The sequence below is a fragment of the Carassius gibelio genome, chromosome B25 (assembly GCF_023724105.1).
Source record: "Carassius gibelio isolate Cgi1373 ecotype wild population from Czech Republic chromosome B25, carGib1.2-hapl.c, whole genome shotgun sequence".
Lineage (NCBI taxonomy): Eukaryota > Metazoa > Chordata > Actinopteri > Cypriniformes > Cyprinidae > Carassius > Carassius gibelio.
In genome coordinates, this window is record NC_068420.1 from 13,507,512 (window position 1) to 13,532,676 (window position 25,165).

Below are 25,165 nucleotides of genomic sequence, written 5' to 3' on the forward strand. Positions count from 1 at the left end.
ATAACAGCGTTTCGACGACATTGCGACAAACACAAACGCAACTCTTCCTCTTCTCCGTCGGAGCGCAACAAGACCACGCCCCATTTTGTGTATTCCTGTGGGCAGAGGTTAGTCAAAAAACGGTTCTAGTGATGTCATTACTGCAGGAAATAGAGGGATGTAGTCCAAACGGGTCGTTCGATGTAGGTGAATTTTGTTAAATAAAATATCTCGCTTGGCATTGAACTTTGAGCGTAATAATTTTGCAGATATTATTTATACTCTAACTACATCATTACACAATAACTAAAATTTGAAACATGGGATCACGAGGAACGGGACCTTTAAGCTACTAAAATAAAAAAATTAAAAATTAAAAAACGTGAGCGAGGTTTCATTTTTTCCACCAACATTTAATGATTTTTGATTATTATTTATATCTTTAGGTTGCAAGACTTTTATTTTGATGTCAATATGTCTTGCCCCCAGTCGGTTTTGACAAAGTTCACATTGTACAAGCATTTGAATTAAAAAACTAAAAACATTCTGTGCCAGCTGACATACCAAATGCTGCAGAAAGTTTTTTAACCAGTGACCATTTAAAACCATTTGTCTTATAAATCACGATTTGTAAACCCTAGTGTTTACCTGTAGGAAAGGGCACCAGCAAAGTGGTTCTCGATGTAGTTGTCCATTACAGGTTTGAAGAGCTGGAATTTGCTGTCCTGCAGCAAATTTATAACATGCACCTGAGGAGAAAATGAAAATCATTATTTCATTAAAGCTGCAAGCATATTCATGGCAAAATAATTAAGCTAAATAAGTCCCTTTGACTTTGGCAGAGTGTATTTTTAATTACTGACCAGCAGAATCAAGAACAGCCAAATCACATATAAGTGTACCAGTCTCTGGTAAATCAATCATTGGTCAGTCACTCATTTGCCAGATGCACATATCAGTAGTTGACCAATCAACCACTAAGAAATGAACTGTTAAATGAATCAAGTCTTCGAATCATCTGTCAACAAATCAACTCTTAATGTACATTATCCTGCCTATTAAACTAGTTTAATCATATGATATGAGGACAGGAATTATAGCAAGAGAAGTACAATATGAGATAAGATGAATTACCTCTGGTGAATCATATGGTAGTAAATCAATTATTAATGAATCAACTGGTATCACATCAACCATTGACACCATTGAAACAAACACTGGTGAATCAACTGTTCAAATGGTCTATGAACCTTTTAAGGTGCCATTTCAATGATGGATTTAAATTATTTTATGTGAAAAGGTGGAGGCCATGGGATATGACACATTAGAATGCAGCAAGTGGCCAATCAGAATCAGGTATTCCAGAGAACCGTGTAAAAAGTAAAGTTACTGTACAAAACACTTCCCAATCAGCCCTAAAGAACGCTCAATCATGCAGAGTTTGTTTAAAATCTGCTTTCTGATCTAGAAGTGCTTTGTTTTGCCTGAAATAAAGAGGATGTGAGGACAGGAGTTGGATTATAGAAAGAGAAGTCTAAGATTGATTTTATGAGTTGCCATATTTGGCATGTAACCGTGGAAACACAGTGCAGGAGAGATGAGGAAAGCATCTTGCACTCATTAACGGCAAGAAACCATCTCCTTGCGGAAGAGATGAATTTGTACGAGTTCACAGTCAAAATATGTAGAGTATCTTTGGAAACTAAAAACTTGAGAGCACTGCAGTGTCTTCCTTTCATACATTCCTATTCCTAAGGTTTGAACAGGGCAACACTCACCAGGCAATCAAACACTTTAAGTCCATAACGCTGTGGACTCTCGTCTAAAATCCCAAACATGGTGTCCAGAGTGTCGTGTAAAAACTATACAGAGACAATCAATTGTTACAGAGAGACAAAAAAGTTATTTTTGGGAAATATTATATGCTATTTCTGCAGTTTCAGTGGTAAAAGGAGGTTGCTGTATATGTGTGGTTTATACCTTAACAATTTCAGTGCCTTCAATGTCCTTCAGTTTGGAGAGGCAGTCAATGATTCTGTCCGGATGAACTCTCCATTTCAGCAGGTCCAACATTTCACCTGAAAACAATATAAGGAACATGCAATTCTGAACAAAAACTATTTGAACTGCATTATAAAGTGGCTGAATCAGTCTTTAGGCAGATCTGTTAAATCCACTGGCAGGATAACCTTTAATGAATAATCCACTAGCGAAATAACAACTAACAAATCAAATGTTGGCAAATCAGCCGTTTTTATATCAGTAGTTTCCGAATAAACCACTGAATAATTAACAATGACAAAATCAGCTGTATGCAAATAAAATGTTGACGAATATGCTGTTGACAAATCAATCGTTGATTAATCCAACACTGGCAGTTCAACTGCTGGTGAATCAAATGTTGCTGAATACATCGGTACCAAATCAAAAACTGGCGAAGCAACTGTGTGTGAATCAACCATCATCAATGGTGAATCAACTGTTGGTGAATCCACCAGTACCAAATCAAAAACTGGCGAAGCAACTGTGGGTGAATCAACCATTATTAATGGTGAATCAACTGTTGGGCAAATCCACCCGTAACAATTGAACGATTGGGAAATCAACTGTAGGTGAATCGATTGGTACTGAAATTAACGACTGGCAAATCAACTACTTTAGGTCAATCCACCATCATCAATGGTGAATCCACCAGGACCAAATCAAAACTGGCGAATCAACTGTGGGTGAATCAACCATCATTAATGGTGAATCAACTGCTGGGTGAATCCACCGGTAACAAATCAACGATTGGCGAATCAACCGTAGGTGAATCAGCCATCATCAATGGTGAATCAACTGTTGGCAATTAACTGATACCAAATCAGTGATTGACACATCAACAGCTGTAGGTCACTTAATTATTATCAATGGTGAATGAACTGTTGGCGAATCCACCAGTACCAAATCAACAGCTGGCGAAACAACTGTAGGTGAATCAACTGGTACTGAAATTAACAACTGGCAAATCAACTTCTTTAGGTCAATCAATCATCATCAATGTTGAATCAACTTTTGGCAAATCACTTGGTAACGGATCAATGATTGATCAACTACTGCAGATCAATTATCATCATTGGTGAATCAACTTTTGGCAAATCAACTGGTACTGAATAAATGGCTGTCGAATCAACTACTGTAGGTGAATCAACTGTCAACACCAGTGAGTCAACCACTGGGAAATCAACTGTTGGCAAATCAACTGTACTTTAATCAAGCGTCTTCATATCAAACACTGGTGAACCTTTTAGGGAAGCATTCCAAACATCTACATTAAATATGCGGGATAGCTACATATGCAAGAATGACAAAAACAAAGAAATTCAACTGAATACTTAAACGTACAACCTGACAAAAGTGTCTTTGTCTATAGTTCATACATCTCTTGATTTAGTTAAAAAATCAAGCTCAATATAAACAGCTAAACTTTAAAAAGCCTGAAGCTTTAGAGTGAGTATAGATGCAATATAAACTGAATCTAACTTGGGTTCAGAGCCTTCAGTTAAATAACAGCCAGATGGCCGTTGATATGTGTGCAGTTGGGCAAAGGCACGGCAGAGCAGCAGAGACACTGGGCGAAGCTCCAAGGTCAACAGAGGCAGGTGTGGGCTCAGCCCGCTGTGATCTCCAGTGCAAACGCAGACCTCTCGGTTTTCTGCCACTGTTACCATGACATTCACCTGCTGAAGGGCTCAGATCAATATATCACAATATCAAGGTCATGAGGCAGACGAGCCCATATGGCACAGATAGAAGGTATTTCTGAAATCACCGCTCTCTAACAGACATCAGACTGGATGGGATACATCTGAGACAATTATTTCTAGGGGTGGGCCATGTACTGGTAGACACAATTAACCGGTAGAAATGTGTCAACTGGTAGAAATGTTAAACTATCATCTCTATCGTGGTTACACACTCACCTTACGTTGCTATGCTATGTGGTCACAAAAAAACAAAACCGATAAATCTGGATGTACTTGACGGTTTTATTGAAAGTAAAACAATAAAATTGGACCGAAAATATATTAATATTAAATGTCTAAATACTGCAATCACTGTTTACTTGTCTTCAGTGAGCTTGAGTTCTTTTTTCTTTTTATTTAAGATAGTATTCGTTTTTTAAAAGACCTTATTTAAAGCAAAAATAACTTTATTGTGGTAAGTGTTTCAGAAGACCTGGTCCTTCAGTACAAAGTCGGTACTAAAAAAATGAAAATGTCACTGTACCAAGTTTCTTTAAGTACCCGGTCAATCCGGTTCTTGGCGCATACGGCGCTATGATTTCCTCGAAGCAGAAAACGCATATGGAATCTCAAAATCCAGTCATGAAAATGAAACTTACATTTTAATATGGACAGTCACAGAATTTGTCAAAGTTAGCATAAATCAATCAAATCAAATCTCCATATGGACCAGTATCTGTAAACGTTAATCCTGCATGTTCTGCGCGTCTCTGTGTGAATTAATGAATGGCACAGACATGCGGGTTTGTTTACTACGTAGACTGAAGCGCATGACGCTTGCAGTAATTTCAGCAGGACTATTCTGGGTCACTTCACAAGCATTTTACCATTTCATTTGAGTAAAACCATTGTCAATTTAAAGGTATTCACAGCAAACTGTCAAAATAAAAGTTCATTTTTACATAAAGGTATTGTGTTAGAAATATTACTATTATTTGGTACAATGTATGAGATACTGCTACTACTGTTGAAAACATTTATAAAACATATTTTTTAAAAGAAATAAATCACACAATATTTGGGTGAAACTTGTTTACTGTTTTTCATAATTATATTATTTGTAGAAATACTTTAAACACAATTGTAAATAAGTATAAAAATGGCATTCGTTTTATTTTTTGTGACAAAAAGATTTTTTTATTTTTTTTAAATTAGCATATTTTTGTTTTGGTACCGAAATTGGTACAGTGAACTGTGGATTTCCACTGGTATCGGTACCAAATACTGAAATTTTGGTACCGTGACAACACTAATTGTGGTATATATCTTTACCATGAAATAAAATGACTTGTATCATAATATAAGATTTTGTTCATATCGCCCCCCCTCCCCTAATTTCAGCTTAATGTTTGTAAACCAGATCAGGTTTAACTTAATCTCATATCTCAAATCCACATAACTTAATTTAGTTTTTGTCATATTGTTAGGAGGAACATCATCTCACCATTCTGAGTGAGTTTAGTGGAGCAGAGAGACGACTGGATCCAGAAAGATTCTTTGCTGTTCTTTATTGTCTGGCTGTTGCCCGGCTGGAGGCTGGCTTTGGAAAATGGCAGTTTAAGGTACCGAGCAGGATCCTGGAGATCAGCTGTCTCTTCACACTGTTGTGATGGAGACAGAGAAGTTCAAAGACCAAAAATGTCACGAACACACAACAGATACAAAGAAACCATGGATATCACTTTGTATCTATCTATCCAACCATCTATCTATCTATGATAAACAGGTATGTTTTTCCCATCCCCAAACATTATTTGTAGCAAGGATCCCATTATTTCACAAAGTCTATATATGATAAGAAGATTCATACAATTCATTCAAACAGACTGATACACAAAGAGACAGTACCTTGTGGACAATGAGCTCATGCGTTCCATCGGGCAATGGTCTCCCATCGTCCTGCATCAGAGGGACAAAAGAGAAGCCGAAAAGCTTCTTCTCACCCTTTTCCTTTGCTGCATGAACAGAGGCAAAGGTAGTTATGTGAAATGGGTCAATAATTGCAAAGCATAAAATCTCAGAAGATGGTATAGGAAGTAGACGTAAAATCAATTTTTATGAAAAAAAGTGCAAGCGTAGTGGAGTCTCACTGGAGCAGTGCCTGAGCTCGAAGCGTAAGTGTGTGCCGTGAAACATCTCCAAAGGGATGGGTAGTTTGATCTGCTCGGCCCAGCGAGGGCTGTTACTGTGATACAGGACAAAAGAGCGGTGCTCATCCACTCCTGGTTCCCCAGAGCCACAACAAACCAGACCCTGAGAGAGAAACAGAGAACATGAAATTGACCCCAATCACATTGAAAAAATATATTGATAGTCGTATTGTGAACCACTCAACAGTGTATGTTATTTTGAAGTAGTCATGAACCAAAAATGATCAATAATTTTATAAATTCTGGATCTACTGGGCCAAAAACTGAAACCAAAAATGCTTTAACTTCCCCCCAAAAATAAATAAGCAAATAATAATAATGACAATTTGACATCACAACCATGCAAAAGCATGGATCTTTAATATTACTTAGATTATGGCCAAATATTTTTTACTTTAAATTATTTACTGACAGAAATGCGATGTAGTGAACAAATGATGAGCATTTATTTCAAAACTGGATAATACAGATTTTTTTTTTAATAACAGTATATTAAACTTCCACTTCAAGACAAGAAGAATAAAAAAGGAAAAAGACACAAGGTTGAATGCATATTACGTTAATAAACTGGATGAAAAGAATGAGAGAAAAAAAAAAATCAGAAAACTGGAATTAATTTAGACGCAAACATGACATGACATCCAATGACAGTTCTCACCTTCAGAAGTTGCCCATCACCTCCCAGCAGATAGACGGTGACTTCCACATTACGCGCCACGCTTTTTCCACCTTTCTCAAACTCACCCCTCTCAAGGGTCACATACAGGTCGTTCCTAATTTCACCTGCAGGAGGAAGATAACCATATCTCAGAAATCTTTTCCACCAACACAACACTTCCAGTTATCAGCTTATCAGGAGAAGTAGCTGAAAAGGAAGTTGAGTTTTCTATACACTGATAAATGACCATAAATACTTTGTTCACAATGTCCTTCAAGACAATATTGTTGTATGTGTTTTTTATATAAGGCACATTCCTTTATGCATACATAAAGTCTGCGCAGGACAAGAAAACAAGCCATTTTTTATTAGTCAAACAAAGGGAAAGGACACAGGAAAAAAGATTTTGATCTTTAGTCGTGCATGTATATTGTGTGACACTGAGCATAACAAGAGCATCCTGTAAAATCAGTCCTATTTTGTATAAAATTGATTTTGTTATCTTGGTTAGATGTGTCTGTGTTAAATTATGATATCCGTATATGACACTGTTATGTCTCAAAGTTCATGGTAACTCAATAAAACCAGTATTTTGTTCCTGTAAAGCCTATATTTACTCTGCTAAGCCATTGATTAACCGCATAATGACATGATTAAACCATTACTACAAATGGCACAGAGCAGCCACATTACCATATGCTACGACTGAATGACAAAAGATATCGTAAAGCTACAGATTTCATTTGCATAACATTGCAAAACACAAATTCAATGGTAATGTGATGAATAAAAGCAGCCTAATGACAACAAAACATGATTATCCCACCTGGAATGATGATATCGGAGAAACCAAGCCTCTTAGTAAAAGAGACGTTGCGGGTGAAAAGACGCATGTAATCTTTGCGAATCTGCTCCATATCCCCATGCAGGAGCTGGAGAGAGACATTAAGGCCTACAAAATAAACACAAATGCATTTCAGTGAATCTTTGTGGTAAAATCTGACAGTGTTATTTCCAAATGTAAACAGAGAACCACCATAAGTGTCTGCCAACAAAAACAGCTGGATTTGCTGTTACTGTACTGTATGTAGAGAAAGCCTGGAAGAGAAAATAATCCTAATAATTTATCATTCAGTCTCAAAAATCACTCACTAATTTGGTAATATATTGGGGAGAGGGGCAAAAAACAAATAAATATATAAAAATAGTCATACAACTTATAAAAACAGGATTTTATTACGAAATATAACAAAGATCTCACAATGAAACACATTTGCCTTTAAACTGTTTTCAGAGGAAAAGTCACAATAGTGAAATTTCAGCAAAATTTGCCAATAATTGTCCACTGTCAATAGTGTAGTGATGCGCAGTGGTATGGGAAATGTTTCTTTCTCATGCAAAAAGTCTTGTAAATTACCTAGATTTCACCTGCAAAATAAAAAAAAGTTTAATCTGTAACAAATTTATATGTTTTTTCCCCTTTGGCTTCAATATCACTTCCACCCTGTTACTTTTGTACAATCCCCCAAACTTGACTGTTCTTTTTATGACATCATCCACCAGGAAGACAACAGCACACTCGTCAGTAAGTATTAGCAAAAATATGGTCAATTTAGTATTTGTCTCTCTTTAAAACATCCTGCTTGATAACATTATTACCCTCATATTATCAATATTTCAAAACACGTTTTAAGTAACAGTTCACCCAAAAATTATGTCACCATTTACTTACCCTCATGTCTTTCCAAACATGTATGATTTTCTTTAGTGGAATGCAAAAGAAGGTATTTTGGGTTTGGGGTTGTATTTTATGTCCATACTATGGAAATCAATAGGACCCAAAACCATCTGGTTGCCAACATTCTTCAAAATATCTTCTTTAATGTTCCACAGAAATCATATAGGAACAACACAAGGCTGAATTTTAATTATTGGTGGGAATATCCCTAAATAAACAATGAAAATTAACTTCAACTTGAAAGTCAGTCCCTCTAAACAAGTAAATTTGTGTTTTATTTCCACCCTATACTGGTAATAAAAAAAAAACACACAATTACATTTATTTTTCTAAAGTTGGAGTTCAAAAGGTCCTGCATAACAGGAATGATGCAGCTGTCTCTTGATTAACTTAATTATGGGTAATCCGGTACCTTAGTCCCCATTTGTATCATTTGTGCTTGTTAGATCATATTGTGTTCCACCACACTTAATGACAAGCATTTCTCTGCCTCCCTCATTAATGAACTGATGAAAACCAATGATTCTGACATCCGTGCACTAGATTTACACTCTAAAGTCCCAAGTCTCTTTGAAGAAACACTTTGTTTCTCGAGTAATTTCATCACAAAGCCCAGCTAGATGTTGAGTTCTTACACATGGAAATTTCACCCATTCCCATTCCTTCATTTGTCTAAACGACTTTCATCTCAAATATAACCCTGCTGTACATCTGCTGAGGGACACAGCCTGTGGTTTAGATTGACATGAGCAAACGGCATAATCTCCTTCCTGCTTGATCGGCTTTTTAGACTCCCTCCGTTTTTTTATCTGGCCCTCTTCTTCAAGCTTAATCCCTTCGATGTCTTCCTCAGGGTTTTTGACTCCTTCGTTCTGCAAGAAAGCTGTCTCATACTTCACAAACAGCAAACATAGCAGGGACATTTTTCTGTTTCAGATTGAATAGATGAGGTTTGATGGGTTTAGAAGCTCTGGAAGCATCTATAAAGCCATGGCTTCATTATGGTTTCATAATATATTCAGAGTAAGCTGCCTACACGAGTGAAACCATCAGCAGTCCATTCGTTTTGAAACCACTTGCGAGATGATGCACACCAAGATTACATAACTACTACTCCACCACCTCCACAAAACATGGCATCAACAACACAACACCATGCACTCAGAAACCCCTACTTCATCTTTCATCTGTTAGCCTTTTTAAACCTAAAACGAAGATTGTTGTTTCTTTATTCCTGTTCATTTTTTTGACCCAGCAACAAAATCAATAACAGTTATTTGGGTTTTATCCAAGCGATTAGCTATAAGAGCTGGCGATTTGGCCATTAAAACATCTCAAGTGACAACAATGTCATTAAAAGGGTCAACTGCTCTCTGTGCACGAGATCGATATGGCGTTTGTAGTCCACACTGATAGCCGATGAGTGTCACTGGTAAATAGCTACTAATGGTCATCAATTAAAAAGATGTACATTTAGTGTAACTGAATTACTGCAGATGGCAGGATGGCATTTACAAGCTGATTGAGATCAGGTTTTTTCTGATCTAGCTGAATGAATTACAGGTCTGTGTTTGTGGCTTCTCTGTTAAATGTTGTTCAAAATTCCCATCCCATTTTAAAGTGCAGAGACATGTATAAGTAAGCCATTGTATAGATTCTTCCAAAAAGTTTAAGATCGGCACTTACAAAATAAAGCCAAACAAAACATAACCAAAAAAACAAATAAAGTAAAATAATAAAAGCCAAGCCAAGCTAAGCCAAAAACAAAAAAACTAAACAAATAAAACAACAAAACAAAGCAAAGTGCAAAATAAAAGGAAAAACTACAAGAAAACTAAATGAAGCCAAAAATCAAATAAAACAATAAAAGCCAAGCCAAGCAAAACAAAAACAAATAAAACAAAAACAAAAAGCCAAGCAAAACAGTATAGCCACACAAAGCGCAAATCAAAACAAAAAACAAAACAAAGCCCAAAAAAAACAGAAGTCAAGACAAGCCAAACCAAAACAAAGCAGTTGGCTTGTAAATAAAAATATTGTTAGAAAACAAAATTGAACAAAAAACTAAACTTAACAGAAAATAGAAAATATAATATAAAAACATCATAGAACATCATAGAGATTACATAGAAGACAGTGTTTTTAATTTGGGGCAGTAAACAATCACCTAACAAACAATGCGGCCACCACATACTGCATCAACAAGGCTCGCAAAATTTCTAAATCTGTTGTAGCCCTTCAAGCAGGCCTTCTTCACACTATGGTAGCCCAAAATGAATTTAACTAGCCAGAAAAAAAGAAAGAAAAAAAGATATTGACCGAACTTCATTGCGGACAAAATCAGCATGACTGAAAACTTCAGTGATTATATTTTTTATTCAAATAATAAGTTAGGAGTGTAGGGCTGCAACAGATCACATATCTCACAGTTTGATCATATTGTGGGATGACCAAAAACTACTAACATAACTAAAAAGGTCAAACATTGTTAAGGAAATCTTATCAGTAATTAATAAAATAAGAACAAATTACAAAGAACTAATTATTCAAGATAGCTCATCTGGCATTTTGGTAGCTTGACTGGAAAACACAATAGCCCTGGGACACTAGGCTAGGCTAGCCACAACAGAACAGATAAGCATTCTTCGTGTTTTCTTCAGAAAATGTATAAAGAAAGTTTTTCTTGCGAGCTGATATGGTGCACAGGAGTTATAGACTTCACCTTTTAATCCACTGCAAGTAAAAGAAACCACCACTTTTAAAATAAATGATAATAAGTAGCTATTAACATGCATTCTATTATGACAAATGCCCAACCCTAAAATTGAAAGTGGCCATGACTCTTTGAGTCATGCAGACGTCATAAAAACAAAAGCGGCTGAATAACAGCTCTCCTCTGTCTCTCTGTTGAATTCACTCTGGCAGATGATTTGAATGCGTGCTTCGGCTGCTGCTCAGAACCTGTTGCTAGGAGAGACCCCAGCATTTCTCTGTAAAGAGTTCTGCTATTTATGTCTAAAGAGCATGAAGAAAGGAAATTCTGCAGCATAATTTGGTGCAATTTGAATATGTCAATTAAATAAATCACTCGGTTCAACATTTTCAGAAAAACACTGTTGATATGACAGACAAAATGTTCTTTAAAAGGGAAAGTTCAGCCGAAAATGGAAATTCTGTGCATTGTACAGTAGACTAAACCTTCTGCTCTTAAGTTGAAATTTCTCCTTATGTAGAAAGAAAGGACATTGGTAGTGTTGCTATCGTCAACAAAACTTATGAATAAATATCATCGTCAACAAACCTTTATCACGTAACGAATACGAGACGTGTCTGGAATGGAGGTATTCTTGAGTCTATAAGGTAACAATAATATAATAAGATAACCTTTTGGTTTCATCTATACTACTAGGTACTTATACTATACTGACTGGGTTAAATGGAATTGCATTACTAAAAAGGGACTAAAATACAATTTTCATTAACTTAAATAATCATGCATCATTCTAAAGCAATTCATAAAATGCACAGACTTTAAGTTGACTAAAACTTGACTAGAATAAAAAGAGTATGAATGTGACGTAAAGCTAATAAAAATTAAAATGACAGCTTCACACAAAGACTAGACTAAAACTCAAATTAAAACAGGCCGCCAAAAACAACACTATATTAAATTTAAATTTAAAAATTACAATTTATGCATTTAGCAGACACTTTTATCCAAAGCGAATTACAGTGAATTCAGGATATCAATTTTTACCTATCATGTTTTCCTGGGGAATCGAACCCCCAACCTTGCACTTGATAACACAATGCTCTACCAATTGAGCTACAGGAACACTACATACTGGTTTGGAATGACATGACATTGTGTTCATATGTATAATTCTTTTGTTGAATTATCCCTTTAAGAAGACAATCAAAATGAAATCTTACCTGTATTTGAGCCAATATGGCTGTATCGTGAGCTGACCTTCCTGATAATACTGTCATGGATTTGGTACCACTCACTTTCTGCATTACATCTGTAAACATAATGTGCCATTAGTTTGCTATATATTTCAACAATTTATAGGCTGTGTGATATATTTGAATATCGTCACAATATATTTTCCTGGCAATATGTAATGAATGAAATTTTGAATACTCACGAGTAAATCTTCAGCAAGTGATCATCCTTGAAGTCAGCTGTTAACAGGTCAGCCACACTAATCACGGCACAACCGTATGGACGCTTGTACTGCGTGTTACTCACACTCTTCTTCTCACCTGCGACCATTCGCCCTGTGGACACACATATTGAGGCTCACACACTGCTTTTATGAGAATACATATAATAAGCTAACAGAAAACATGTTACAGAAGTTTTCTTATTCTGCCTCAAAGAACATATAGCACTGTCACAAGCTTGACATAATGTGTCATGTGACACAACTAACACACGTCAACACAGTTTTATGTAGCTCTTATGGCAGAATGATTATTTATATATATATATATATATATATATATATATATATATATATATATATATATATATATATATATATATATATAATAATATATATATATATATATATATATATAATAACATTTGAAACACAAAATACAGTAGACATACCAAAAACCGTTACACAACAAATTCTTCCCAGTCCACAGTGACATGAATTACATACATGCAAATGAGCATTAATCTATACTATCACAGAATCTGTACCAGTGCAGGCCATGCATGTAGCAACGACTGCTACACAGACACAAAGGTGACGTTTACAGACAAAGACACCATCTTGGTAACAACCAACTTGAAGTGGCCTGTCATTCAGCCCTTATAATGCTGCCATTACTATTGACAAATACATCTGACGTAATCTGTCAATAAAAATCTTAAAGCACTATCAAGCAGTGCACTATCAAGTTGAGAAATCCATATGACACCTATGATAGAGATTCACTAAGGCATTATGACAGGTCACACGGCGAGAAAATGTATGTGTATCCAACAGCTCTTACCTATTCTAAAAATATGAGCTACAACATACACATCTTTGCGAAGATCACTACTTCCCAAATCCTTAAAAAAAGACAAATGTTTTATTGAGCAATATTTACTAGATTCCATGTACCAAACATTTTCTAAACCTATGCTTTTAAAAGTTACTATTTAAACAATCAAATAAAATATGTCAATTAAATATGCTCATTTATTGCTATTAAATACATAAAAACAATGCAATGCAGTAAAATGCAACAAAAAATTAAATAAAAAAAACAAAACAAAAGAACTAGCAAAACGAAAGATGACAGAAATAACCAAACCAAACAAAAGTGAACTAATAAAACAAACAAATAACAAAAAACAACAACAACAAAAAAAGAAAGAACTAAAACAAAACAAGTTAAACAAAACACAGGTTTTCCTGATATCCTGATAAAGAGTGAAACAATAAAATATTTTGACATCCAAAGCCTATTTTTGTAATGTTGATTCAATGATCTGCTTGTGTACCACAAAAATATAAATTTACTTACATAATCTAAATTTGGGGGCTTTTCAGAGCAAGTAGTGATAAATGTGATTATTGCAATGAATGTGATTAATAACTCAATGTCAATATATATTATATATTGTCATATATTTATTGTCATATAGATTTTATCAAATGACAGTCTTACTCTAGATATTTACAAATGATAACTGTTAAGAAAACGCATCTCAGATCCATTGCCAAAGCAAATGAAAAAGGTCCAAGGACAAGCCCTTGGTGCACCCCAAAAAAGTACATACTTACAACAAAGAGTGTACACTGCCTCTCAGTCTTCTCTGGAGACTTTGGTAGCCCTTGCTTATTGAGGCGCACAAAGAATCTCTCACTGCACAGACAGACAGAAAGAGAGAGAGACTGTTAGGTTTACCACAAACACGCCATGGAGCATAAGGAAACACAGCAAGACTGGTGCGAGCACAAGTGTGTACGTGTGCGTCCACAACTGCATGTGTTAGTGCATCTCCTCTGACACTAGTGCTAGGTAATTACAAGGAGAGGCCCATTGAGGCTCAGTATCTCCTCAATTCTCCTTCACTTTCACTAAGTGCCCTGGGGCGCCACTCATTCTGAATAATTTACAACGAGGAGGAGTGCCTGAACAGTACACCCCCTAACATGAGTGTAGAGAGAGAAGGACGGAGAGAAAAAGACAGAAACCAATGAAAAATTCAACAAACACATCAAGGCCGTAGTTCCGTCATGGATGTGAAACTAAAATATCCCTCAGGCTAATGTATGCAGGATGGAGAGCGGTAAACAGATGCATTGACGTCACAGCCGAATTGAATTTCAGATATTAGTTCCCAGTAGCAGTGCAATCAACGTAATAGTCTGATATCGTCATACATATATACGCTAGGTAAATGCATTGACGGATGACTGGTTGGGCTTGGAGACGTCTTTCAGACAGTTAGAAGTAATACAGAGATTCATAATTAATGACAATGTGGTCAGACTGAATCGATTTTTGGGATTTTTATTGCTGGATCTAACGGACAACTTAGTGAGTAGTCAACATGAAAGCCTTTTATTGCATTAAAACCTATTACCTTTCTCATTACCAAATCAAATGTTTAACGAAAATGTATTTATTTATTTATTTATTTATTATTTATTTATTGAAAGGGTTAGTTCACCCAAAAATGAAAATTATCTCATGATTTACTCACCCCCAAGCCAAAGTAGGTGTATATGATTTTATTCTTTCAGATAAATACAATCACATTAATATTAAAAATGTCCTGGGGCTCTTCCAAGCTTTATAATGGCAGTGAATGGGTGTCGAGATTTTTAATTCTAATGACGTAGGTGCAGAGTAAACTCCAGTAAGAATATGCTAGTCTTGCGAGAACCAAGTTTTGTTCACAGCAATCGAAAATTGGCTTTGGATTATCGAAATCCTCTGACATTTTCTTTTACAAAACCTTGTTTTGTACTTCTAATTTGTGACTGGTGTTTTGTTTTGTTCTCTCCTCTGTGCTTATGCATTTGTCACTTCTCACCGGAGCTCACGCTACGCCTATGTCATCCGCTGGAAAGCCATTATTTTGTTGAACTCACATACGACAATTAGCACCAGCTAGAGATTATGGTTTATAAAATTTATTAAATTACACAAATGTGCTACTTTGCTTCAGAAGGCCTTTATTAACCCCCTGGAGCCATGTGGAGCATTTTTATTATGTACTTTTTTGGGTTCCAAAATCTCAACCATTATAAAGCTTGGACATACTGTATTCATCTCAAAGAAGTAAGTCATATATGCCTAAGATGGCTTAAGGATGAGTAAATCATAGGGAAATTAAAATTTTTGGGTGAACTATCCCTTTACGTATGCAATAAGATATTTTGAAGAATGTTTCAGTTTTTCATACAAGGAAAGTCAATGGGGTCCATAGAAAAACAACACTGGACCCCACTGACTTTCTACAGAAGAAAGAATGTCATACAGGTTTAAACAACATAAAAATGATATATTCAATGATTGCCTGATTTTTAAATTGAAGTGAACTTAAGACTTGTGATTGGGTGTCTAGTATTGGAGATGGCACCTGATTGGTCGCATTTCCCTGCTGTCATAGACCGAGTAGAAGACTTCCAGCTCCTCCCCCAGGTTTGAACTCATCATGCTCTTCATCTGAAGGAACAGGTGGTGCATACTGGCCTGCGGGGGAGCCTCGCGTCTACGATGACGTCTCTCCATCTATTCAAAAGAAACCAAAATATAATCATTAATCATTATGAGGACAAAGACATTTCCAACAACACAATCTAACAGCCACCAATTTAACCAGCACTACAGCAGCTCATGTTGTATATTTGTGTTAAAATACATAAACAAAAATCAATACTGCTAAAATGCATAATTTATATTGAATGTAGTGAGTAAAGCTTTATGTAACCTATGTATTTCTTCACTATAAACCATATATATCAAATTACAATAAATTTTATTACATCATTACATTACATAATGTAATAACAGATCATTAAAACCCTAGCACTGTGGCTTCATCTTTAAGCTTTGGACCCTCAATGTGTTCTTCTGAACAGAAAGATCCTTCAAAATGGCAATTGACCCGGGGGACGCCACACTGGTGTCTTTTTTGCTTGCGCCCTCACTTCCCACTATCCTCTCTTTAAACGCTCTCTCTAGTCTAGTGCATCCACACCCACATCTTTTTCTCTTTAGTGTCTTTCCTTCCTCCTTTAACCCCTACCCCCACACCTCTGCCCACCTATGGACCAGTGGAAACTGGGACACGTGTGGTCAGGCCTGCAGCTGAGAGAAAAAGACAGAGAATTTGGTGAATCTTAACTATACTGGTATTGTCTTACTAGCTCTCTTTTAAAAATCTATTGAGCTAGGCAGCATTTTAAGACATTACAGATGCTTTCCTGATAAAAAAAGCTTTGCTTCATAATGCAGCCTATGAAGATACTTTTCTTCTGACCGAATTCTAATGCAGAAATCTATGTTTCCTTTGCAAAGAATGCAATTCAATAGTATTTTCATATATACTATTATTTATTCAGTACTGAGAAGTATAGATAAAAATAGTTCATTATAGATAAAAAAGTAGTATAGATAAAAAAATAAAGGTTAATTCTAAAATAAATGTAAAAAAATATTTTATAACTATATTATAGTTAATAAAAAACAGTCTATTTAAAACATTAAGACGAAACAATAAAATAATAATTAAAAGTAAAAAAAAACAATTAACACAAACAATAAAATATAAAATAAAATAACAAAATAATTAATTAACTAGTTAAAATAAAAATAAAATAATATAACAGAAAATGTTCTGTGAGTTGGAATGTTCCCTCAGCAGGCAGCTGTTTATGTCGGTAGTAGGCGGCTAACTAGGTTTTGTAACAGATATTATATTGCAGAGATCTGTACACAGGCATGTTGTGGCTTTGGGAGATATGAACCAATTGCACCAATGATGATGCATGTTTTCCAAATTATAAGGGCAGGAAACTGCATCTGTGAAGTGTCTCTGCAGTTTGCAAACAGCCTGTTAATGCCCCATTTAGCATTTCTCTCTTGTCCTTAATTACTATCATTTCCTTACACACAGGCAACTGGAGGTATGTGTGTGTGTGTGTGTGTGTGTGTGTGTGTGTGTGTCTTTGTTAAAAAAAGAGGACGAAGCACTCGAGAGAAAGCCTTGGCGTCAGGTCGAGCTGCAGTTGCCATAGTAACACAGCAAAGAATATGGGTGGCAGATGAGGGAGGTGCAGTGACTCATGGGTAATGGGAATGTGTGTGTGTGTGTGTGTGTATGTACGTGAGCGTGAATGTATGAATACCCACCAGCCGATACAGCTCTGTGATGCTGATCTCATCGGGGTCCACCATGCTGAAGTCCCTCCTGGGGACCAGATCCAATCCCAGCTGCCTGTCACACACATAAACACACATTTAGATTCTACCCATCAAATCCCTCCATCATTATTATAATGATGTATATTCCATCTTGTTTTATTTTAGCACAGTTCTCTGATTTAAACAACAAAATATAAAAATACAGATTTTGTTATTGATATTTTTTTATTTCATAGACACATATATATTTTATATTAAATACAAATATACACAATATTAACTTTTTATTATCAAAAATATGAACAATATAAATAATAAATGCATAACAAATAAGTAAAGTATTGTGACAACCCTATTTGTAATTATTTATTAAATTACATTATATTAAATTAATTATTTGCAATTAAATCATTATCATTATCATAAATCATAATCATTATCAAATTATTATACTATAAATAAATCATTATTGAAAAAAAAGTGCAATAAACACAAAATTTGGTTCATTTTTCTGTCATTATTTGATTTTTACAAATTTTGTAATTGTTTTGTAATCACCAGCTTTTGTCTTGGTTGTTGTAAACATCAGGCACTATGAAATTTGATTGAAAAAATTCTTAATTATATATATTATATATAAAAATATTACTTAATTAATGAAAAAGCATGTCTGATCAACTAAATCCATAAAACTTAAACAATGTAACAATTTATAAAAAAAAAAATAATAATAATAAAGGATAGTTAATGAAATTGTATTTTTTTGTCGCACAAATATGTACAATATACACCTATATTTTTATTTGTGTTAATTCATCTTTTGGCAAATAAAATGCTGCACAACAGAGGTTTTAAATCGAAACATGGCTGTAAAATAGTTGGATTTTGTTTGATTTCCCTTAAAATATCACATAAATATCACCTCCACTTTTGTTTAATTCATCCAAATTTTGTCAAATTCTGTGACCTTGCACTTTATACAGCACATTCCATTTTTTGACCAGATTCCATGATTCTGTCCATATTTTCCCCCTTTCGGAAATCACAGGTTGCTACACACAACAATAACCCAAGTTATTTTCACCTTCACAAAGCATGAATCAAATGTGAGAAGAATCCAATTCATTGTAAACCCTCCAAAAAACGACTATGTACTGAAAGACACCAAAAAACCATACGTAACACGTCCCACTCGTTATTACCATCTGCAAATTATTTTATTTTTTTAGAAAAATCACATATATATGCCTTCAAGCGCATGGCTGACAGATTGGCCAGCATTTGCCGGCAGTTGATCATCGCTGTCCCCACCACGGCGGTCCACCCACTGTCTTTATGTGTACTGCACAACACATTCGCTGAAAATCACTGAAAAAATACACAGTGTGCCAAAGACAGGAAAGCCAAACTCTAATGGCATAAATGAATGAAACTGAATGATTCTGCAAGGCTTTGAAGCTGTCACACAACCTTCCTGACAATGACAGTGTTTGTATTTGTGGTGTGTGACTGTGTAACTCACTCGTTTCCCCAGTCCAGCCGTGCCGTGATGTGCTGTTTGATGTCACTCAAGCGGTCGTGAGTGAGGTGGCCCACCAGAACCTGCTGTCGCAGCTCCAGAATCTCATTCATCACATGCCACAGTCTGTGAAAAAGATCCCCTTCGTTCCTCTGAGAGACAGAGAAAAAACATGAGTGGGTGACAGAGAAAGTGTGTTCACCTTTTTAATTAAATGAGTTTAAGAAAAGGATATAGTTGGCACAGTTTGGGCAGAAACAGTTTTCAGACTACATCTTATTAATTAATACATGCCAAGCTCTAAATGAATACAACTTGTCCTTGGGTAAATTAAACTGAATTACTGGCCAGTTGCCTGGTAACTTTTTTTTTAGTTTTTTGTTTTACAATGCAATGGTTAAAACAAATCACAATACAATATAAGATTGCACACAAGCAACATGAAACAAAGAGAGAAAAAAAACAAACAAGAACATTTTAGTAACTGTCATGTACATCAATACACATTTTATTCTTTTTTTTCTAATTAATAAATAATTTTAAATATTGTAAATATATATATATATACTGTATATCTTATTAATATGTAATTTTATTTAAAAAAATTAATGTTTATATATTTACATATTTTTGTATCTAATAAATAAACACAATTTTATTTTATCTATCATCCATCTATCAACATAATTTTTTCAGTATTCTTTGATGACTAGAAAGTTCAAGACATCTTTTATTTCAAATGTTTTGTAACTTTGCAAATAACTGTCAGTTTTGATCAATTTAATGCATCCTTGATGAATAAAAATATGAATTTCTTTTTTTTTTTTTCAAGAACTTTTAAAGAGGTAATATTTAGTTATTTATTTAATTTTAAGAAACAATGCAAAATACAGTTTGGGCAAATACAGGTTCCCAGACAATTTTAAACTGAAAGATTTATTTTTGCAATTACCAGATAAGTAATAAAAAACATCCCTAGTTAAAAAGTAATATATGTAAGATACATTTATGTCATATTAAGTATAGTTCAAATCTATTAACATATTTACTGACATTACAACACTTGAGATATGCTGATGGAAAAATATAATGAAACTTTATTTGGAGTATTACTTGTAACTTAATTTCTTAATATTAAGTCTAAAATGTGTTTTAATATCTCCATTGATGAAGACTGTATGCTCTTTAAATAATATTGGTCTTTAAAGATATTTAAAGTTTCCTAAAGTACAACAGTTCCACTTTAGCACAATCAGATATATCAAATCAAATAAAGACCACATTTTAAATATTCATATAACATTAAATAAAATATTAAAAGATCATACTTCTAGATTTTTAATGAGCTTGGAATGTAAAAATATTTATTTCTGAATAGATCACTAACAAGACTAATAATAAAAATAGGAACTTACAAATGAAATGTCCACAGTTAAAGCAACTGCATTTGTTCAGCGCAGCACAATGAGTGATATTTACCATGTAGAGCTGCTTCCACATGCTGCCCCAGTCTCTCAAGGTCATAGTTATCTCTGTAATGACCGAGTCCTCGGTGGGAATGACCGTCTCAAACTGCCTGCAGGACATGACACACAATCACACACACACACACACATCTGAATGAGCCCCAGGTGGAGAGCAGCGACCTCACATGACCCTGAGGAGTAACACTGACTCATAAGGACGTGTCCGCAAACTTGCAATGGCTTGTGGGATAGCAAAGGCTACTGTCACTTCAATAGAGCAGACGTGTCATTTTGGATTGATATATTATTCGTTGCATAATGCAATAAAATGTAAGAAATTTTAGATTTATGTTTTTAATTGAAACAGATGTGTAAATATGCAGGTTTTTTTCATGGACTCGTACCCTTTGTTCTTGACGTGGGCATTCTTGAGGTGAATATAGGAGCTTGGGAATATTCCCTGGGAGAGACAAGGAAAAGTTATTTAATGAGCCAATTACTGCATGTAAACACACAAGAGTAAACGGACATGCACTGTCGTCTGCGTAGAAGTGTACTGAGAGTCAAAGCAGAGGATGAAAATACAGAAAAACAGAAAAAAACGGACAGAAATATAGAAATCATTGAAATTTTTGCACATTTACGAAGTCAAACGTAAAGTAAAATTAAGATTGTTCTCACCTTTACGTTTGGATTCTTTATGATGAATCCTCTGAACCATCCTGCAAAATTATATTTAATCTCATTTCATATTTCAACAGCAGAATGCAGAGCGTATTAAACACTTCCAACTGTTTCAACTTTAAGTGTGTGGTACAAAAATGAACTGGTTTCACAGAGTGTTTCTTCAACTTTGACCATGTGGAACATGAAAATAAATACTAGTGCTCAGTGTGAAAAGAGCGGTTTATGAGAGTTGTATTTGAATAAGTATTTTTACACAATAAAAATGATTAAACATTACATATTAAAAAATCTAATAAAAATAAGTAAAATATAGTAGTGCTGTCAAAAGAAAAATAAACGTTTTTTTTTGCATAATGCATGTGTGTGTACTGTGTATATTTATTATTTATACATAAAGACACACATGTACAGTATGTATACATTTCAGAAAAATATGTTATGTTCGTATATTAAATTTATTTATATATAATATAAATTACATAAATATAAATATAGAAATGTAAATATTTTCAAAATATATACTGTATGTGTGTGTATTTATTTATACATACATAATAAATATACACAGTACACACACATATATTATAAAAACTAATCGCGATTAATTGCTTGACAGCTATAATTTAATATAAACAAAACATATATAAAATGTGGGCTTTTATTGCCATGCCAGCTTTTGTGGGTATTTTATGACAAGAAAGACATATAGTAAATTATAAATTATATTTTTGTTAATACTCTTTAACTTTAACTTTGTAAAAAAAAAAAATAATAAATAAATATATAGGGAAATATATATCAATTAAATATATATAAAATTTATATTATAAAGGGAAAAAAAGGATTTTGACGGAAAAAAAGACACGTCAGTGGCTTCTTTTGCTGCAGTGTCTTCTAGTTGAAGAAACACCCAAACATTACCCAAAAAGATGTAAACAATGTTAAAATAGTAAGAATTTAATTTTATGGAGTCATAAAGAAAAACACTATGCTACTATCTACAACCGACTGACTGAATCTCAAAAAATAAATTCAACAGAATCAGTCTCCAGAGCTGAGTTTATGCAGCTCTAAAGAGAACAACAACAACTACCTTCACATTTCTCCAAAATCTGCACCGTGTCACCGATCTCCAGCGGAAGTCCATGCTGAACCATTCCTCGAAAATTGGCCAGCACTGAAGGGGAAAAAAAGCAAACAGTAAGTAAAAAAAAAAAAGTGTGACTCCTGAGTAAAGTAACGGCTCTGACAGACCACAATGAGACAAAACCGTCTGTCTTCTCAAAACTTTTGCATGGAAGAGATGGAAACCATCTTTAGCTCGTGATATCAACATTATGTTCAACATTGACTCTGAATTCAGGAACAGGGATTTTAAAGTCATTCTCAATTCACTTCTAAATAACACACAACCCAGCGTTCCACACATTCCCTAAAAAAATAAACCACACAACACAATGCTTAGATCTGCACTTATTTTAATCTGATTATTAACATTATCTCACTGCTTTCCTAAATAAACCCTGAGTCACATCCCTAAGCATGAGTTACATAACAAGTACAAGATCTCTCCACACAGGAGCACACAGGCTCAACCCATCAACTGCTTTTTGCATTCACACGCCTAGATTCTTTATGCACAAATATGTTAATGTGGAGTGCTCATTTGCATATCAAGTGGGTTAGGAAATATTCTGACATGGAAATAAATAAATAATCATGTGCAGAAACCAAACCCGCCAGAGATTTGACACTGCTCAGAGGTTAAGCAGGCTGCCGAAACAGCCGTGTCAGCTTTTAAAGACGGGATGTGTTGCTGAGCTCGCTGCCTGTCAGTGATGCGCATTAATAGATGCTGAAACAAACACACAGCATCCGGCCTGAATCCAGCAGAGACACTGCAAGCACGCTTTCCAATCAGATACCAAGTATGAGCAAGGTTAATGTCATCATGATCTGTTTTATTAAAGGATATTTTGTGTGATTTCTATTTGTGTGGTTTCTATGGATAAAATGGGTAATTATTAGGGGTGTCACGATTCTCCAAATCCTCGATTCGATTGCATTTTCGATTCTAAGGTAACGATTCGATTCGATTCTCGATTTTTACATTTATTCTCTTTAAAGCACAGATTGTCATTTTTCAAACTAGACTTTTATGTAATATAATATCTGACCTTTGTTTGCAATGTACCACATTGCACTGTCAAATTTAAAACTTTTATTAACAACATAATGTAACAATAACTTATATCTTTAGTCAATTGAAAACTTAAAATAAACTGCCATCCAGTTTCTCTTTTGTAAGTGCAGTCTTCTTCACAAAAGATGACATTCAAGTTCATAACAAAACAAACAAAAACAATAAAAAATGACTAAACTAACCTTCAAATATTACGACGTATCTATTTAAAAGATTAAAGATAAAACACTTGTTAAACACTTCACTGTCATTCATTTATATATATATATATATATGTGTGTGTGTGTGTGTGCATTATTACAGTCTGTAAAATATGTGTATCTCTTATTACAAGACTGCAATCACTAGCAATCAGAAGAATTCCAGTTAATCAAGTATCTACAAAAAGATCTACTCTATAAACAATGCATTAAATTACATTAAAGACAAAAATAAATTAAACAAGCAAAAGAAATTATTACTCGCATGTATCTGGTCCACTGATGAAGTCATGGGTCAAGTCAAGTGAATTATTACTCATTTTCTAACAGGCGTCGAATACTGACTTTAGGAAAAGGGGAATAACCAATGACATTTGAGATAACAACTAAAACAGCAAGCCCCGCCCCACGACTGACAAAAATAAAATTGTTCGCGCGAGCAGAGGTGAGATGATCGAGCGCGAGGATGTGGGGAATGAGCATGCGCGCGCGAGGGCTTTTATTGCGCGCAGAGTACATGTCACGCGCGCGCGGGAGTTTGAAATGAGCTCGCGGGCTCCCGTTTCTTCGCATCCGATTCAGTTTTCCTCTCGCGGAAGCCATATAGCGCGCGCGCCAGCATCAGTTGAATGCTCGGTTATTTTTGTCATTGATTTGCCGTCATACAACATGGGGGCGTGGCAGCATCGACGATTCCATTTTTTAATTCGAAGTTCGAGACTGTGACTTAATTTCGATCGATTTCGATTTAAAATCGAAATCGTGACACCCCTAGTAATTATAGCCATTTAGCAAATTATTATTTGAATTACTATTAACATTAAATTGATCAAAACAATCTTTCCATTAATTAACAACCATTTTAGAACAGGTAATTACAGTTATGACATGGCTCTGTGGAATACTTGATTCTGATTGGTCAGTCCTGACATTCCGAGGTATGTTAACCCTCGATAACATCCGGTAAAAGCTAATAACACCGGCTCATCCGGGTAACAGTAGTCGGCGCTGTACTCTTGCTTCAACTATTTGTTTCTTGGTGAAAGCTTTGTGTTTGTTTAGGTAATAAAATATAAAAACTTGATTCTAAATGGTGTACAATTGTTTAATTATTTCACCCTTGTATTGCGGACTTGCTCTCGTTTCATACAAACACAGCTGCTGCCATTTTGCTACGATTGTTTTTGACACTGTAATGGATTATAAAATAGCTAACCAAATGGTACGATTTTAAAACATTTTTAAGAAAAATATATTTTAGAAATATATATATATATATATATATATATATATATATATATATATATATATTAGGGCCGGGACTTTAACGCGTTAATTGAGATTAATTAATTACACAAAAAATAACGCGTTAACTAAGATTAATTAATTACAAAAA

At 34.7% G+C, this 25,165-nt stretch overlaps 1 protein-coding gene across 1 annotated transcript in view; it reads right to left on the minus strand.

Moving 5' to 3' along the window:
• Positions 1–25,165, minus strand: part of dock4 (dedicator of cytokinesis 4) — a 71,273-nt gene that overhangs the window by 30,681 nt on the left and 15,427 nt on the right. Inside the window, exons 2-20 of the mRNA XM_052597310.1 lie at positions 22,460–22,543; positions 21,361–21,401; positions 21,084–21,139; positions 20,693–20,789; positions 19,217–19,365; positions 17,683–17,767; positions 15,908–16,059; positions 14,100–14,181; positions 13,321–13,381; positions 12,459–12,591; positions 12,244–12,332; positions 7,399–7,524; positions 6,573–6,697; positions 5,855–6,017; positions 5,613–5,719; positions 5,209–5,365; positions 1,960–2,057; positions 1,758–1,841; positions 628–728 (exon numbers count right to left, since the gene is read on the minus strand). Of these exons, the coding sequence (XP_052453270.1) occupies positions 628–728; positions 1,758–1,841; positions 1,960–2,057; positions 5,209–5,365; positions 5,613–5,719; positions 5,855–6,017; positions 6,573–6,697; positions 7,399–7,524; positions 12,244–12,332; positions 12,459–12,591; positions 13,321–13,381; positions 14,100–14,181; positions 15,908–16,059; positions 17,683–17,767; positions 19,217–19,365; positions 20,693–20,789; positions 21,084–21,139; positions 21,361–21,401; positions 22,460–22,543 (1,990 nt within the window). The remainder of the gene's footprint in view (positions 1–627; positions 729–1,757; positions 1,842–1,959; positions 2,058–5,208; positions 5,366–5,612; positions 5,720–5,854; positions 6,018–6,572; positions 6,698–7,398; positions 7,525–12,243; positions 12,333–12,458; positions 12,592–13,320; positions 13,382–14,099; positions 14,182–15,907; positions 16,060–17,682; positions 17,768–19,216; positions 19,366–20,692; positions 20,790–21,083; positions 21,140–21,360; positions 21,402–22,459; positions 22,544–25,165) is intronic.